At 37.2% G+C, this 18,913-nt stretch overlaps 1 protein-coding gene across 2 annotated transcripts in view; it reads right to left on the bottom strand.

Annotated features, from left to right (window-relative positions):
- Nucleotides 1-18,913, bottom strand: part of EDIL3 (EGF like repeats and discoidin domains 3) — a 269,363-nt gene that overhangs the window by 121,656 nt on the left and 128,794 nt on the right. For both annotated transcript variants that reach the window (XM_048932253.1, XM_048932252.1), the window contains one exon: nucleotides 6,117-6,245. In XM_048932253.1, the coding sequence (XP_048788210.1) occupies nucleotides 6,117-6,245 (129 nt within the window). The remainder of the gene's footprint in view (nucleotides 1-6,116; nucleotides 6,246-18,913) is intronic.

The raw sequence follows: 18,913 nt of genomic DNA, 5'->3' as shown, positions 1-18,913 counted from the left end.
GCTATTGGGAATATCTCTTTTCGTCCCACTATCATACCTTATAAAAGAAACTTAGCCATCAAATTAGGAGCCTTAATAAAAGTCAAGCTCAAGATCGAGCTCAGGTTAAAATGAAAAAAAAAAGGAACATTCAACAAAATGAAAGACAGAGAACATAGAAAGCACTGTAAGGATCTTCTACCCAATAAATGGTACACTTGCTGTTTGGTAGGGGTTGCTGTGTCAGTAAAATCCATCACGTAACAGAGACGGCTTTAAGAAGGTCACAGAGAAACCATTTAAAACTCTTGCAAAAACTCTTTTGAAACAGAAGGAGAAACAATTCAAACTGTTTGCATAGAAAACAGTCAGATGGTAACATGACAAATATATGCAAAATAATAAGTGGTATACAAAAAGCACTAAGAACCTTCTTTTCTACTACTTGCATAACACACGAAGAAAGATAATTTAAGACCCTGAAAGACATAGAGTTACTCAGTGTATCAGGCTGTTGTTGAGGTCAGATGTTTCATAGCAATAAAAAAAAAAGATATTGCAAGTTTGTACGAATAAGAAGAATAAGTAATACTACATTACCGAAGTCAATGTGAATTAAAGAAAATTGGAAGGAGTACTGTAATTCCCACCTGAGACTTTAAGCCAACCCCTGGCTATTAGAGAATAAACTAAAATCTTTAAGTAGGAGATAAGCTATGCTCTCTCTTCATGGCACTGTGTGCTGATCGTTCCTACAAAGTACCTATTGTTGGCCTGTTTCCTGAGATTTAATGTTTGTTTGTTTGTTTTTTCTAGGCTTCCGTTAGTGTTCTCAACTCACCTACTGCTTTAAACCAAGATACTTATGGGGGGGGGGGGTGATTTCAGGCAAAACAAAAATCCCAAGTTCTAACAGCTCCAAAATTGTCATCACTCTTGTTCATTCTCACTACACCTTTGTTGTAAGCATATTCATCATCAAATCTTCCTGTGTTTCCAGTTGACAATTGTATCAATATACATCTCAACTAACACCTTTTTTTTTTCCAGTTTCACACACAAGTTTTACTGGACAACTATGAATGCAGTAGACATCTCCTCAATGCTGCTCTTACACCCACTGCTTATGCCTTTTCCATGCTTCACATTACATGCTGCCTTACACAGTTTCCATTTTAGGAACTACATTTGATTGACTTTTCCTCCAACAGTAATTACTGGCTACAGGCTTTTTTAATTCTTTACTGGTGATATCTTATAGATATCTTTCAAACAACTTGATTTCTCTTGCTTTCTAATTACGCAAAATTCTAGGTTACTGAAAAAGAAATGGCGTATCTATCTTTCTTCATTTCTTATCTAAGCAACTATTCAGACCTGGAAATAGTTTTCAGAATTCAGCTAAACAATGCTTAGATGTTGATGTTAGTTACAACATACTTGTACAAGCAACTTACTACCAATTATTACTATTTTATATAATAACTTATTAAAACTGTGCAGTTGTTTCAACAACATCACAGAAAATAAAAAGGAAACCTCAGTTAGATTTCGAATTACCTAAGCCTAAACTTGTATTTCAAGAGAAGTCACAGTGAGTGTTTATCAGTAGAAGCACAGGGTGTATATCTAGAATGGTGTATCTGCATCTACCCTAATATATTAATTATATATTAAATTTGCCCATGTGGCGAAGGGTCATTCTGGTTTGGAACAAGCTGCATCTGTGCATGATAAAATTTGTTTTAGCCTCGAAAATAAGACAGCTGCATGCGTTCCACCTGCAGGGAATGGATTCTGGATGGCTCTACCACCTAACTGCAAGTGGAAGCAGTTTAGCAAGAATTCCCACTCATTATAACAAACAAAAATTCACACCACGTTATCCAGCCTCCTCACACAGTGTCTTCTCCAGTAGATGGGCAGGTCCCTGTATTTGAATTTGTTACTAAACTGAAGGTGTAAATTACACATGATCTCAACTAGGCCAGATTCATGGCAACTGGCCCTTCCAGTTGCAGCCCTGCACTAAGAGCCAATACTCCATGCAGACTCGGAATGATGCTTCAACATACTACTAAAATGTGAGCTGATGCTCTGCCACGTGCCCTCACTCTAGCTGTGTAGTTTCTCAACACACTAATGTGGCACCACAAGCCATTTAGGCTGTGGAGACAGAAAACAGAGAATGCTGGAAAAACATTAGGAAGAGCTTTCTTACACTATCAAACATGTTTGTTTAATAAGCCGTAATCTTCTCAGAGTGCAAGGCATTTAGTAACGGCCAGCAGCATTAACCATCAACAGAAACCAAATACTTAAATCTGAACTCTTTGTCGTTTCAAATTTTTTTTCTTTTTTTTTTTTTTTTTTGAGGTTGGATCTCTCTTATTTCAGTTTGTTGAGCGGCAGACACACTTTGACATATTTTGTTGATAATCACAATAATACATGTTATCTACATAGGTTGATTTGAGAGAAATGCATTCTATTCCTTTTCACAGAATCTAAAGCAAAGAGCAAATAACATTATTTGATAAAGCAAATTCTCAGCTACAGAACACTATTTTTCAGCATAGCAACCAGCATTAGCTGTGCATTTTTGCCAGCAATGAACATGAGCCTGCATACTGTTCTCATAACTTGTACCAGCAAAGGTGAACCACTGCCTTTGTCACCACTGTTGGAACACCTCACTGTGCTACATACCCTCTTTGGTCTCCGTAAGTGTTCAGCAAGTGAAGATGAATGTCAGTAGATGCATTTTTTTTTTCCACATGGGGGAATTCAATGACACACCTTTGTTTCATACACACTTCAATCTAGCTACAGATATCTGTGTGCACTGCAAGAGTGTTGGACTAGATGACCTTCAAGGGTCCCTTCCTACCCAAATAAATTCTCCAATTCTATGATTCATTACCCCTCCGCTGCCATTTGTCAGACAGCTACAAAATGTAATGGAATATTGATGGTCATACCACCAACATCTGCATCTGATGTCATGGGCCAATTTAATAAAACAAGAAGCATTACTTTTGGGAAGCCCTCCTATGTTACTCTGTTTTATGTTTTTTTTTGTGTTTGTTTTTTTAAGTATGTCAATAATCCACCTATTTTTCACACTTCATGTCTACTAGTCTTTGCCACTGCTAAACGTGGTGCCTCTCCCAGGATGCTGTCTCTCCTGAACTGATCCCACATGCTGCAGCTTTCCAAGCTCTCCCCAGCACAGCTCTGTAACGCAGGGTCCACCTTTCAGGTACCACTCCAGCACTGTCCTCACAGACAGCAGCTCCCCTGGCTCTTCCAGACAGCCTGCTCCTCCATAGACCTCTCCTGGGATGCAGGGAGCTGCTGCTTGGAGCACCTCCTGCCCTTCTGCCTGTAGGGCCGCTTCTCTCCCATTGCTCCCCCCTCTCTCCCAGCTGCTGTCACACATCGGTGTTTCCCCCCTTAATTCTGCTCTCCCAGAGCACATCCAGTATCATTCACAGCTCAACTCTGGCACTGGTGGGTCCCTGCTGGAGCAGCTGGAGCAGCTTTGCTCTGACATGGTGCACTGATGGGCTCTGCTCATACAGACCACTTCTGCTGCCCCCTGCTACCAAAACATTACCGCATAAGCTTGCCACTTATCTTTCAGTCAGCATGATCCTGAAGAAAACATTACCTGCTGTTCTTAAAAATGAGCATCACACTCAAGGAATACACCCCAGTCCTGCTGGGCATGAGTTTTATGCTATTTTCAGGAATTTAAGTGCTCTGAGCTATGCTCTGGAAGAGCTGCTTTCTCAGTGTAGAAAGGCCGTAGGGAGACTTGCCTTCTCGCCTCAAGCAAGTTTTTGCAAATTCCTCTCTCCTTGTCACTAGATACTGTCAACAGCATGTTTAAAAGCCAGAATGTCATACAGAAGTAGCTTCTTATGTGTCTCCATAAAAATTTCCCCAGGTTAAAACCAAGGTAGTCCTTATTATCCTATCCTTGTGAAACCTCTTACCACTGAGGGATAATCACTGACAATTGATATTGCTTTTGCAGTAAATCCATACTATGAAATCAGTAATCTTGCTAATGATCTATTTCATAATTTATATATTAATTATTTACATGGGTAAAAGATCAAGAAACTGCAGGAATATTGATAGGATGTTTGTTGTTATGAATGCCAGAATACCAGCTTTGGAAATATATCCTGATTGAAAAATCAGTCACTTAACTTCCTTGATTTAGCAACAGAATCTTAGATATGAAAGAAGTCTGAGATAAGAAACTTTGCACAAGAAAGTACAACATGATTTCTGGATATCTTAACAATTTAGATGAAAACACATATCTTTCAATGAGGACATTTTAAGGACGGATCTAGTTTGACAGACTTCTTATTTGATTTAGAATGAATTCAGAACTGAACTGCTGAACTTTATGAAGTAGAAGAACTCACATAAAAGGAACTTCATGAATTAAGCTAAAGAGATATCATATTAAAGAGTTACATTAAATGCACCACTGGAAGTCAGATTCTTCCTTATTAAAGTCATGTTCTCCTCTGCTTCTCATAGCTGACATCCTTAGAGACACACTGAATATCTATATATTGCATACGGTTTATTACCACATCTTAAATCAGACTCTCTGAAAAAAACTGAATTTCATTCTCCCCCAAAGACTAACTTTTCACATAAATTTATCTCACTGGAAATCCCACTAGCTGCTGTCCTCTCCCTGTGGTGAATTTGAATCACCCATGTGAGAACTCTGCTTTATTCTGAAATTAGTGTAAGTGTACTTTGCTGATTATCAGGAGGATAACAGTAGCTAATTGTTCCCTTTGAATATTTTTAAAAGGATAAAGGGACTCAGTAAACAGCTATGATTAATACCATAATTCACTACTGCATGGGTTTTGTTTTTTTTTCACCAAGCAGGTAATATATGAAATTATTCAGACAGTACATGCTAACGCATTCATTTTACTTGGTAAAAATTTGTAGAATTATTCACTTCATGGCATCCTTAATACAGGTCACCTCTTTGGCATTTAAAGGTAGAACACTGCACACTGCACCATGAGGTGACTATGAGCCTAGTCTTATGATGGAGTGTGCCTGAGAACATGATGATGTTCTCTCATACAACTTGGACATCAACGGCAAACAAAAACTGTTTGCTCTACTCTTACCAAGTGTAGTCCCAAGGGCTGATATACAACTTCCCAGCTTGCCACATTCTAATGGCTTTTTCTTCACTTATCAGCCAGCAGACTCTTGTAAAATACGTGCTGATGCCAGAGGTCAGGAACAACAAAGTACTGAACTGACAATTTAGCCCATGTGAAACTTGCAAGCTAGTACAACCTTGAGTTACAGTCAGACATAATCATACCTCCTTTCCCGTTCTGAAGACTCCTGAACTCCTGGCTACATCATTTAAGGGCAGACAGTCGTTTGCCATCATGATTACAGTGTGAACTCATTCCTCTTGTGAGTGAATATCAAAATCTGACAGTGTTTTTTTTTCGTTTTCATATTGCTACTTTTCAATTCTATAACTTCATAATCTTCTGGCTAACAATCTAATCTGAAAGTAGGAGGAACTCTTCACATAAATAAGGAGAAAAAGGATATTCCATTTAAAACATGATTAAATATAAACCCTATTTAAGTCTGGAACTTCTACCCTTAAATTTAGATACCGTGATTCAAGGCATTTATTCTTAATTTATAAATACATAGGTAAAGAAAGATGGAGAAGGTGTATTTATACACGATTTTTTCTCAGTAATCCTTTCCACATTTGCATACCATAAATAAAAAAAAATGCGCAGACATTTCCAACAGAAAAAGGAGATCTCTATTATTTCAAATACTGCCTTCTATTAAATCCATTATAAATGCAGCTACATTTCCATACGATGTACATATTATGTACATAAAGCATTCACTGTTGTGTTGAGTAAGTTGGAAACAATAACACAATTTTCTGAAGGTGGTAACTGTGTTCAGTGGTATTAGTTTGATCACAAAATGAAGGATAAGGATTTAAGAAAATGAGATCGAACACTGACCCTCGAGACTGCAAGCTAATAAAAAGGCTTCTATCCATAAATACTTAAAAGTTACCATGTGGAACTTACTGTGCTGGCAGTGAATCCCATTAAAACCTTCTGGGCATTTACAAACATATCCTATGAATGTGTCGCCTCGGTATGCTTCACTAATTTCACACATCCCACCATTATGGCATGGATTAGGAAAGCAGGGTCCTAAGAGATGGAATTAAAAAAAAAAAAAAAAAAAGGAGAAGATAAGCATACATAAACATATAATTAAAAAACATCATAATTTTACACTCATTAAGTAAGTAAAATCTCTTATGTAGACCTCCATATCCATTAAAATATATCCTTCATTTAGTTCAGATAACTTGCCAGCACAGATTTTTATGAACAAGAAAAAATATGAAGTATGTCACTACTCATTAATCTTAACATTATTTTTTAATGTAAGAGAAGATAGGAGACAGAGAAGCTAAATCTTGCCCTCCTATTAAAGATAACAGGCATTCTAACTTTTATACCACTGTGCCAATATGTATAAATCAAATGTGCCTATCATGTATGGAGTGACATGTACATTATCCCTGAGTAATCACTACGTGTCAAGCATGAGACCTTTTCTGTGGCTTTGTGTGTCTATTTGAATATGTAACTATCTGGCTCAGAAGTCAAGCTACTAAACCCAATATTATTTTCCACGGAGTACCTTTTCTGCAAATCCATTTCAAACTGTTTTCAAAAAATTCTTCCAATTGAATTTTGTTTTTTATTCCCCAACCAGCCATATGCCGGGATACATTAAGTCTCAGCTGTGAGATCTAACTTACTAAGTTTGCAGTGACTACATATGTCTTTCATTCCACAGATTATGACATTATGAACATATTCTTATGTCCATGATGTGTGTAAAAAGCCTGTCCCACTGCATTATCTTACTAATGTTACACAGGCTACTCTGGAAGTAATGCCTCCTATTGACTTCCATGAAAACAAAAACAGACACAAAAGGCACAATAGTACTATTCAACAGAGCAAATTCTCAGCTACAAAATAGTCCTTTTCAACACAGTCACCATCCCTTAACTATGCAGTTTCTCCAGCAATTAACAACAGTCTGCATACTGCACTTGTAACAATCTGCTGCAGTGGAGGTAACCTGCTGTCACAATCGTCACTGCAGAAATGCACCTCCTGCCACCTCACTGTGCTCACATCCACTGGTTGGTCTCCAAAAGTGTTCAGCAAGGGTCAGTGAATGTCAGTGGGTGCCATTTCTTCCACATGGAGGAATTCAATTACACATTTTTGCTTAACTTGCACTTCCATGTCAGACTTTATTTTTTCAGACTGCTCTTTCACTGCCATCTGTTGCACAGCAACAAAATGTCATGGATTATTAGTGGGAAGGTTCAGTCTTTACTGCCATACCACCAACATCTACCTCTGTGAGCCAACATCATGAAATAGGAGGCAGTATTTATGGAGCAGCCCCCATACCTGTAGCATATCTCTTAGCAGAAGAAAATACTTTACAATTTTGATAAATTAATTTTCCAATCTCATTTTAAAGTACCTGTAATCACTGACTGGAAAGCTTCATATGCAAGTTACTGTGCGAAAAGATTTGTAAATGCAGTACAAAGTATATTATTTGCAACCTTCGCTATGTGCCCTAAAAGGTGATAATCTTCATTTGCTGAATTGCAATGTAATAATAATTCATCCACTTAAAATCACATTAAAAAAAAAAAAAAAAAAAGACATGAAGTTCTTTCCACAGCATAATTTACTGACAATCAGCACTGGGAATTGAATGATTTAAATTTAAAAAGGCTCTATGTCTAATGTTTCTCAGAGTCTGGCTATTTACGTTTTCAATTACAAACCCAAGGTTCAACAGATGTTCAGAGTCATAGCATATATTCAGAATACCACTTCATGAAAACTATATTCTCTGAGAAAACATTAATTTGCAGAGGACAAAAATTATCAGAATGACAAATTTGTCAGAACACATTCCACAGTTATAATTGCTTGTGTAGTTAGTGCAGTTTGAGAAACTAACCATGTACATGCTTCTATTACAACTTTGTATGTAGTGTAACCCGGGATACAATACTGCAGAAATTGTGCTTATGCACTTTATTAAACATGGACTATGCCCCACTGAATCCAATACATAAAACAAGTGAATATATATCAGTCTATTTCAAGTGTACTTAATAGCAAAAAAAATAAAGGAAAAATCATGAAGACCAAAAGGAAGGCAGGTTGGCTGTTGCCATGATTGTTTTTCCCCTCACATTCTTCATTACACTTTAAATATAATGGCATACTACATGTTTAATTCCTGAGAGTATATATTAGCCTACTGGAAAATCAAATGAGATTCATGGCTTGCAACTTTCACAACTTCTGTTCATGTTTTTTCTCCCCTGTAATATTCTGGGAACTTAGTTTTATCTTTTGCCTCCCAATGAATACGGACAATATATTTTTTCAAGCCTCTATCACAGTGTTGGAGTTTGGGGAGTAACTGGAGGTAGCTCCATATTATTTCTAATTATATATTTCTAATATATTTCTAATTATATATTAGAAATATATTTCTAATCATTTCTATCCATGTGGAACTCTAATCTTCCAAGAGCAGTAATTCCTTTAACAATTATTTTCTCATTTTGCTTGCTGCTTTCTCCATATGGTTTGTTAAGCACATGTTCAGCATATTTCCATTGATTTTCCTTAGGTTTTGCATTTTCTCAGATTGCTCTAAAGTACAAAGGCTTAAGAGGTCAATTGAGCAGCACAGTAATAACTACTCTGGTGTATGCCAGTACTTCTATCTGATCTTAGTCTTCTACAGCACTTTCCAACTGTGAAGAAAACACTGACATGAATGTGTTTTTGACTGTCTGCAGTTGTCATCTGGTCATAAACATATAATAACAGTGTTTTTAATATAAATGCAGTGTGTTTTTTTGTTGTTGATAGAAACTGGTGGTTCAGAAATGGTTCTGTGAGCCATGAAACATACTAATTAAATGCATTGAAAGTAGTTAACAGAAATGATCTAATTTTCACTAGTTAACATTCATTTCATCTAAATGACACAGGTTAGACTCATCTGCATTTTAAAAGAATGAATGATTGAAACTCAAAAAAAGCCTGCAACATTGTACCTGATTTCTCCTAATTCTCAATGTCCAAGGAATCCAGGACTTCTAAATTGTATGAATCATTAAGCATATCACTTATTTTTTTAACCTCAGTCAATTGCATACCCTGTATAACGTGTACAGTTATAAAGGTTTGAGTGTCTTGAAGAACCTGGGTCCTCACCCAGCAATCATTTCACTTTAAACACTAAAAATTGTACAGAGACTCTGGGCACTGCTGCCTCATGATAAGAGCTCCCATCTAACTTCCTTGAGCTTTTAAGTAACAACATATTGAATGTTGGATAATTAATTCCCTGACAATCTGATTAATATTCTCAGTTACTCAAATCTATAGCAGGAAGTTTGAAAGCATCCTTCTTTACTGAAAAACAAACAAATAAAACCCTTGTCAACTGATTTTTTTAAAGAACAGTGGGCTTCAGGGATTTGTCTTTCCAAATCAATAGCACTGTAATACTTCTGCAGGTAATCTTTAAGTAGCTTCAAACACAAAGAGAACAACATTTGACCAATATTAATGAGCACTGGAATTCAATGGTATGCTTTCCAGGCATTTTTATCCTCGCTCATATAAAGTAATGTCAGCAAGATTAATTGTGCACTAAAAGCAATAGATCTATTCACTTCGCTGCTCTCTTTGAGGCCTTTTGTGCATTTACAGGGATATTAGCCAAAATAATAAGTATACTCCAAAATGCATAATTCTGTTATTCAGTTGAAATCCCACCCTGTTTTTGAGAAAAGTATTGAAAGTTAACTTAGAGCTTAACAGGTTTTAAATTTTTTAGATGCTCTTACTATATCTCTGATATTTTATAGATGGAGAAATCAAGCAAATGCATCCTCACTTCTAAGTTGCAATGGGGCTCGAGGCAGATCTATATCACCTGTTTTCTTCTTTGACAAGTACAGCCAATTAAAACTTCATAAATACAGTCTTGTATAATGCAATACTGAAGAAATAATTACATATTTGAAAGAGACTATTAGTTTATCTATAGTAAGAGAAGGCAGGAAAGCAAGGGAATTTTTATTTCATTAAAAAGGAAGTAATTTTTGACAGTGAGAATACACAGAGTGAACAAGCCAGTACAAGGAAAATGGTTGCCTGTTTCTGTCTTCTAGGGAACTCAAATTCTTCTGACGTAAAACAAATATCTGCTCAAATATCTTTCAGAGTTTCTCCTGACAATTCCAAGGAAACATTGCTCTAGATATTTTTTTTCCTGCCCTGACTATCAGTTTTGAGGGAAACGAAAACAAACAAAACCCTGGAGACATCAACATTTGTAAACTACACTTTAATAGGTGTTAAGTGAACATAATTACATAAAATTTTGATAGTTCTCAATTCAATTACTTGGTAAATGAACTAATTTTACTATGGAGTAGCTGTATCTACAGGAGTAAGCTACACAGTGCAATGGAAACAGATCTGAAGAACAAGAAGCCAATGCTCAGGATCTAACAAGCACACAGTGTTTCCCCTGCAAAATGAGAGGTAAATGAAAGATTAATTTACTTTGGGTTAACTCAAGTAAAGGTTTTTTACCTGCTTACAGTTGTAGACATGAGATACGACACTAGTTGGCCCTTTTAAGTGTCCAGGATGCACTGGCGTTTAAAGAAAAAAGCTTATAATTCCTGTGCACTGATGATGGAAAAGTGCAACCCTTGTTCTGCTCAACCAGCTAAAGACAGCAACAGCTATACACAACTGCATCCCCAGTGCTACCTTGATCAGTAAAAAGCACAAAGCTTGTCTGAAAGGGCATAGTGTGCTGATATTCAGGGTTACAACAACCTCAATCTTGTGAAATGCATTGACATGCACTGAAAGAAGGCTACAAGTGCTTTTTCTGATAAATCTCCACTTAAGGATTCAAAAATGTGACAAAACTTCAAAGCATGGTGACATTAGTTTAGTGAAATACAACAAACCAGAAAGTAATTGAAGTAGTAGTACTAAAAGGAAGAAACAAACTCCAACAACAATCAAAAAACCACAAAAAAACAACTCAAATGAGTCTTTCCCTTTTTACTCCCCGTTTTAGAGATAATTATCAGTAAAATAAGCCATTTCTCAAACTTCCACCAAACATGATAAGAATTTTTTTTACAAATATAAGATCTGATGCTGCTTTGGTGGGACAGGTATTCAGAAATATCAGCTACAGGTCTTCCTTAAAGTCTGATTCCCTCAAAAGCGTGCTTGCTGCTGTGCTAAAACAGGAAGATCAAAAATCAAACAAACATTATTTCTTACAAAGACGAGATTAGATGAAGAATATGAATACCAAGAAAAAGAAAGAAAAAAAAAAGAGAAGAAAAATGTTCTCCAGTGGAGTGACAGACACGCACCAAAATGATCACATTTGCAATTGTTAATACTTCTGATGACACCTATCTATCCATCTTCTCTTCACATAGCAATAATGCAATTTCAATGAAAAACACTGAATTATATATTGACACTGATATAGTGATATCAAGATGAAGATACTGTCAGCTGCAGAGCTAATTGCTTCATTTATTTTGTAGAATATTACTAAAGTAGAACTAACAGATAATGCTACTCTGATAATGTGGTAAGGTCCAAAGAAAATCAAAACAGATACTGGAGCCACTATCAGAGGACTTTTTTACATTTCATTGTAGAAGAAAAATACTCTCAATCTTGCCTTCATACAACTAAGGTTTCTTACATCCCTCTTGGATCCATTTATAGGAATGTTAATCGCATCTTTACCTTTCCGTCTTGTAAGTTTATCAGCAGTCTCTCACAAAAAACATAGAATCGTAGAATCATGAAATTTTTAGAGTTGGAAGAGACCTCTGAAGACCACTGAGTCCCACTGCAATGAACATGCACAGCTAGAACAGGTTGCCCAGGAATAGTCCAGCCTTGCCCTGAAAGTCTCCTGGGACAGGACATTACCACATTTCTGGACAGCCTATTCCAGTGTGTCATCACCTTCACTGTAAAAGGTTTTTTGCTTATACTCCACCTAAATTTACCCTTATTAAGCTTGAACATCAGTTGTTTGAAATATTTATTTTTCTCTTCAATATTTAAGTGCTTCCTCTACTGTGACAGATCTTACTTCCAAAGATTTCTTATATTTTGAAACAAACATGTGAAAAGGTGAGTGACACATGACTTCTTTCAGCTTTGTGGGGAGGATTAATGTCCTTGCTGCTGGTGATCAAGAAGAGAAGAATCTTCCCATGATGAAGTTTAAAACTATAATACTGAATCTGATGTATTGCCTAGGTAATCCAGTACTCCATCTCTGCAGTCCATCAGTTCCTGCAATTTCATAAGAATGCTGAAGAATCCTGAAATAGGAACAACTAGAAATAAGCACTATATATTTTATAAATATTTGAGATGAGCTTATTCTCTGGATTTCTACATTTAATATATTCTATTCTATTATATGCTTTCTCCAAACAGTTATAAAACTACCATGCATACACATACAAATGAGGGACTACCTTCCAAAGTGTATAAACCTTTTTAATTCCTCTAGGACTTTTGAAAAATATGCCCTCCTAATCACAGAATCACAGAATCACAGAATCACCCGGGTTGGAAGGGACCCCAAGGATCATGTAGTTCCAACCCCCCTGCCTAGCAGGGCCACCAAACATACACATTCAGATCAGGTTGCCCAGGACCCCGTCCAACCTGGCCTTAAACACGTCCAAGGACGGGGCATCCACAACCTCCCTGGGCAGCCCGTTCCAGGGCCTAACCACTCTCCTAGTAAAGAACTTCCCCCTAACATCTAACCTAAATCTTCCCTCCTTCAACTTAAAACCATTTCCCCTAGTCCTGCTGTTGTCAGCCCTTTTGAAGAGTTTACTCCCCTCCTGGGTGTAGGTTCCCTTCAGGTACTGATAGGCTGCAATGAGGTCACCCCGCAGCCTTCTCTTCTCCAGGCTGAACAAGCCCAACTCCCTCAGCCTGTCCTCATAGGGGAGGTGCTCCAGCCCCCTGATCATCTTAGTCGCCCTCCTCTGGACCCTTTCCAAAATCTCAATGTCTTTCTTGTACTGAGGGCTCCACACCTGGACACAGGACTCCAGATGGGGCCTCACAAGAGCCGAGTAGAGAGGGACAATCGCCTCCCTGTCCCTGCTGACCACCCCTCTCCTGATGGAGCCCAGGATCCCATTTGCCTTTCGAGCTGCCAGAGCGCACTGCTGGCTCATGTTCAGTCTCTTGTCCATCAGGACCCCCAGGTCCTTCTCTGCCGAGCTGCTCTCAAGGACCACTCCTCCCAGCCTGTACAGGTGCCTGGGGTTCCTCCGGCCCAAATGCAAAACCTTGCACTTTGCCGTGTTGAACCTCATTAGGTTCACCCGAGCCCAGCCCTCCAGCCTGTCGAGGTCCCTCTGAATGGCATCCCTTCCTTCCACCGTATCAACCGCACCACTCAGCTTGGTGTCGTCAGCAAACTTGCTGAGGGTGCACTCAATTCCCTCATTGATGTCATTAATAAAGATGTTAAAGAGCACCGGTCCCAAGACAGACCCTTGGGGGACACCACTTGTTACCGGCCTCCACCTGGACATAGAGCCATTGACCACCACCCTCTGTCTGCGGCCTTTCAACCAATTGCTTATCCATCGGGTCATCCACCCATCAAATCCACTTCCCTCCAATTTGGAGATGAGGATGTGGTGGGGGACCATGTCAAAGGCCTTGCCTAATGTGAGCTTCTAGACTTTAGTTTGTCAGATACAAATCCAAAATATAAAATAACCACGTTTGAAAGAGTCTGCCTCCCGCAGAAACATATAAATGAGCACTTAAACCTGCAGGAATGTCCCTGTTAATAATAAGAGAGAACTGTATAAAATGAGTGGGAATATAACAAAAGCTCTTCAGGGTCTGTGATCATACCCACATTTATAACTTTGCCTATTAATTTATTAATATGATTATGAAGGGTTTGCCTGACACAGAGGCTGGTTTTTGAATGACCACAACTGCATGTTTGCATGGGAGTTATGTTACTTTAGATTGAGACCGTTTCAACCACTTGGCAAAAATCATCCAGCATCTCTTGAGTTCTGGGGATAGATCACACCAGAATGCACACACAACTCAGCCTACAGGCTCAAAAACAGAAGTATGGCATACCCACTCCAGCAACTGCAATATAGAGTTGGGTCTTACTAATACAGATTGAGCCACTTAGTGGCTAAGACTTATCTGCTGCTCATGTATTCTGCCAATCATGTCTACAATTAGAAGAAACTACCATTTCCAAAGAACATTCTTAACATAGCTGGATGCAAAGAACAACATATTTGCTAACTACCTGAAATTGCAACCGTAACTCAGATGCTTGTTTTGCAGTATGCCATTGCAAGCACATTTGAGGAGAGAGCTCGAGGAGAGTAGCAGATGTGCTACTGACCTTATGTCAGAAATAGCTATAATCACAGAAATGGTTTCTTCTAGTCAGAAGCTCAATCTGCAGCAGGGTGCATCTCCAGTAACATATAAATATGTTGCTGTCCTGTAGTTGCTCTCTTACTCACATATTTTCTTTATTTACTTGTTCATTTTTGTCCTTAAAAGCCAGTGTGGGTTCAATATTTAAATAAACACCTTAGCACTGTATGGCTCATCTTGTATTTTACTGGTCCACTGTGGCATGGCTCCAATAAAAACATGTCACATTTTAACTAAAACTCAAAGAAGTCAACCTTGATGTAGTTTGAAGTACCTCATCCTTCAATTCTTCCAAATTGTAATGAGAAATCCCTGCTACCTCAGCATACTTAAATATTTATAAAACAAAGAATAAAAATACCGACTTCTACAACAGATCAATACATTTCAGCCCAATTCCTTCTGCAATTTGCCACCTCTGAGTTTATTTTGCAGTTAGAAGGCAAATTAATTTTATGACAAAAAAATTTATCATTGTTACAGCTTACTATTTATTTGCCTATTTTGAACTGAAGAGAATAAGCATGGTAGAACACCCTTTGCAGTCTGCGAGGAATATGGATCATAGTAGCTGTCTGTTATAGAATAGCTCAGTTTATGAAACTAGTAAAAAAAAATGTCACCCACATCTTGTATTTCATTAACATTCTTAAAATATCAGCTTTAAAAAAAAACAAAAACAACAAAAAACCTGTTTAGCCTGGCTCATGAACACATTAGTACTGTATTAAATCCTATCAAACAATTCATTATAAACGAATGGCAATGATCTAGACTTAATTGCACTGTGATTAAATATTTATCTAGTTTTTAAATGCAGCAAATGTAGTGTGCTGATTATAATGATCAAGGTGTCTCCATCTGGATGCAGCAAAAGCTAAGGTTCACCCTCTGAGTACGAAACGTTTTAGGTCATTTCTGCACATCTCCCTCTGAATCTGTTTCGTGGATTTCTACTACAGAAAATTTTAAATCAATTCTCCAGCCACCTCCCAGTATATTTTATCCAAACAAGTAGAGTATTTTTCTGACAAGACACTGTAGAGTGTCTTGCCTTAAAAAAAATAGTCTAAGCTTCTTACGTAACTCTTCCACCCACTGGGGACAGATTAAAATCATATCTGAGGTATGCTTTTATAACCAGGGTAGGCAGTGATACTGCACATGGTGAGACGTGAAAATGCCCTCAGAATGTTTAGTGTCTTACAAGACATTTTCCACAAATTCTGCTTCATTATTTGTTTACGTACTCCTCAGCTTCCAAGTTCAGATCTTTCTCCCATTTTCAATGCTTTTTTTTTTCTCTGCAGTTTATACCTTCTATCACTGAAATACATGTTTCTGAATAGAGCCCACAGACTTCTATCCCGCCCTGTTATCTCATAAACCTACCTTAGCTTGTTCTGGGTCTCTGCATGCACTTTTACAGGAGTTTGTCTTCCAAAAAAAACCAACAACAGTAACAAAAAAACGAACAAACAAACAAAAACAACAAAAACCTGCTATATTTACAGAACACCCAGGTTCACGTCCTTTGCATTCTCTTCCAACTTTAGACTAAGAAAACAGCATTTGCATTTTTCTCTATGACACTACTTCTGTCACTGACTTGCTCTGTTCTTTTTAACTAAATATGGGGACTGGGTTGCTGCACTCCATTTTTCCTTGCTTAGCCAATTTGTTTTTTCTCTACAAGTTTTAAAATACAAAAGACTTTTAAGAAAGAAGACTGGCTTCTCTCTGATTTCTTACTTTTTTCCTCTTGCAGAGACTTGAAGAACCATTTATATAAAAAAAAAAAAAAAAAAAAGAAACGACCCACAAAACAAAACAGAGAAATACTTTAGATTGTGAAGTATATATTTATACCATCACAGTTCAGTTCATTAATGTAATGCTGGGACGCTACCTGTAGAGTTAATTATGAGAAAGTTGTTTAGACGAAGAAACATGAAAAAAATGTAAAATAAATAACAGCACTGTCTTCACAAAAAGAGTACTTAAACTGCTTTTGAAAAGGCCCACCTGCATGAGCTGCTTGAATTTATATTCAAACCAATACGCATTAAAGATCACAGCTTACAGTAGTGGGCAGTAGGGAGTGGAAAGGAAAGCCTGAAAGATGCGTAGATGCAATCTGTTTTTATAATCAGGCACCAAAAAATTCCGAAAACTATCTGATCTTAAAAAAGCCGTGTACTTAAAAATATTTTATTGATTCAATCCTCCTTTTCTGTTTGTCAGTTACACGTTAAGTGCTTTGGAGAAACGTGAATCACTAAGATCACGAGCTGGCCACTAAATCTCAGCAGAGATCTCTGGACTTGAGTTTGAGCATGATCAGCTAACCAGCAGCGTTAGAACAGAGATACAGAATGATGAGTTTCACTCAAGCAATACAGCCTCTTCACAGAAGTGTCTGTATGTCCAAACTATGTCATCCTGAGGGATGGGCACACCACCACAGCCTTCACAGTGAGCAGGGGTGATTAAAGGGTCAGTTCAAAAGTGCACTCCTGGTAACACTAATGTTTATGTCTATAGAGTTTCCATTAAAACAAATTCCTCAAATCTGCTCTCTATTTAATTAAAACAAATCCATCTGTGTATTTGTTACATTTGCCTTCTGCCTAAGTAAAAGACAGGTAGCGTTAAGGAAACTACATACAGTTTTGTGCAAACTCTAATGCCATCTCGAATTTCTGTTTAACAGGCCTTTAGCATCACTTTTCTTGTCCTTGTGTATGAGTATGACAGTTTTCATTTTTTACTTCACTTTAAAACTGTCAGCAATCGGGATCTCTTATCCTTTTCTGAGGTGCTGTGTTCCACTAATAACTGGAAAATGGAAGAAAGAATTAAAAAGATAATGTGAGCCTTAATTATTACAGCAAATAGATTAAAATCCAGTTAGTCCACATGCTTAGAATTCCACTGGGAGCTAAATAAGGCAACAATCTAAACTTATCCTACTCATATTTCTATGAGTCAGGTTCTAATTACTAATGTTGCGTTAATGACATGGAAAGAGAAGAAGAGAATCTCGGAGGGTGGTTATCCTTAGGATACAAAATACTATTACAAAATGATGAAAGAGATTTGCTAAAAGTGAAACACATAGAGACCAAAAAGACATAAAGTTGATCACAAAAGAAACCAATGAAATAGATGAATCTTGCATGATTGCAGCTGTTTACTTCCTCGAGGTTGTAGGATGGGGGTAATATATTTACCCTTACCCCCTTGCATTTTTTTAGCTGGCATCAAAATTTCCCAGTTTCACGTATCCTACCCTAAATTCTCACGAATTCCAAATCCTGCACTCTGTCACTATTTGTCATATTTTCCTTCCTTCTTAGCTAGGTCATCACTCTCTTTTTTTGCTCACACCTCATTCCCACTTCCCAAAATGGAAGCCAAAATGTTTTTCACATGTTGATAGAATCAAGCATGGTCATCCACCTTTGAAAAATGCAGATACTGCAATTAGGCTCAGAATGACATGGTTAAACACCAGTACTCTATGCCATAAAAATAAAACCACTACCATGTTAATTTACTGCGTACTTTCAGGGTGGATATCCCTTGCTACATGACCTTCACAGCCTAAAATAAATTCTTCATTTGGAAGTACTTAAGAAGTTACAGATCTTTATTCTGCTACTGAAAGTGCAGACAGAAACAAGAGTAGATGACAAATAAGTTACATTATACCTTTTGCCCCTACTTAAGGGCAGCTAAAGAAGAATGCTGCCTTGATAGAATCACTGATTTATATTTTGTTTCAAAAATGCCCATTTCTACTGTCATGGAGATAAAATTACCACTTCTCTTCCAGAAGGCTGGATTAAAATTAAAGTAAATAAATTAATTAATTTAAAAAAAGAAAAAAAGAAGAAATAGAAAATTGAGAAATTCCAGGTTGATATAGAAAAAGATGAAAAATTTGATACTGAACAATTGTTACTGATTCCCTTATTGTATATTAACAGATAAACACTTTTCCATGATTCAGAAAAATTGAAGGGATTATTTTAAGTGGATGAAATATTGCAAAAAAGATTGAAGCTAATGAAATCCATGAATAATTGTAATAAAGATTTGTAATATTGATGTCTAGAACTAACTCATGCTCTGCAACTAAATGTAAAAATATGGTATTCTACACAAAGTAAATATATATGTTTGTACTCAGATCTTTTTGCTTTTAAGCTATAGCTTCT

This window comes from Lagopus muta, chromosome Z (assembly GCF_023343835.1).
Source record: "Lagopus muta isolate bLagMut1 chromosome Z, bLagMut1 primary, whole genome shotgun sequence".
Taxonomy (NCBI): domain Eukaryota; kingdom Metazoa; phylum Chordata; class Aves; order Galliformes; family Phasianidae; genus Lagopus; species Lagopus muta.
Note: the sequence above shows the minus strand (reverse complement) of the source record. Positions and strands in the feature narration are given on the sequence as shown.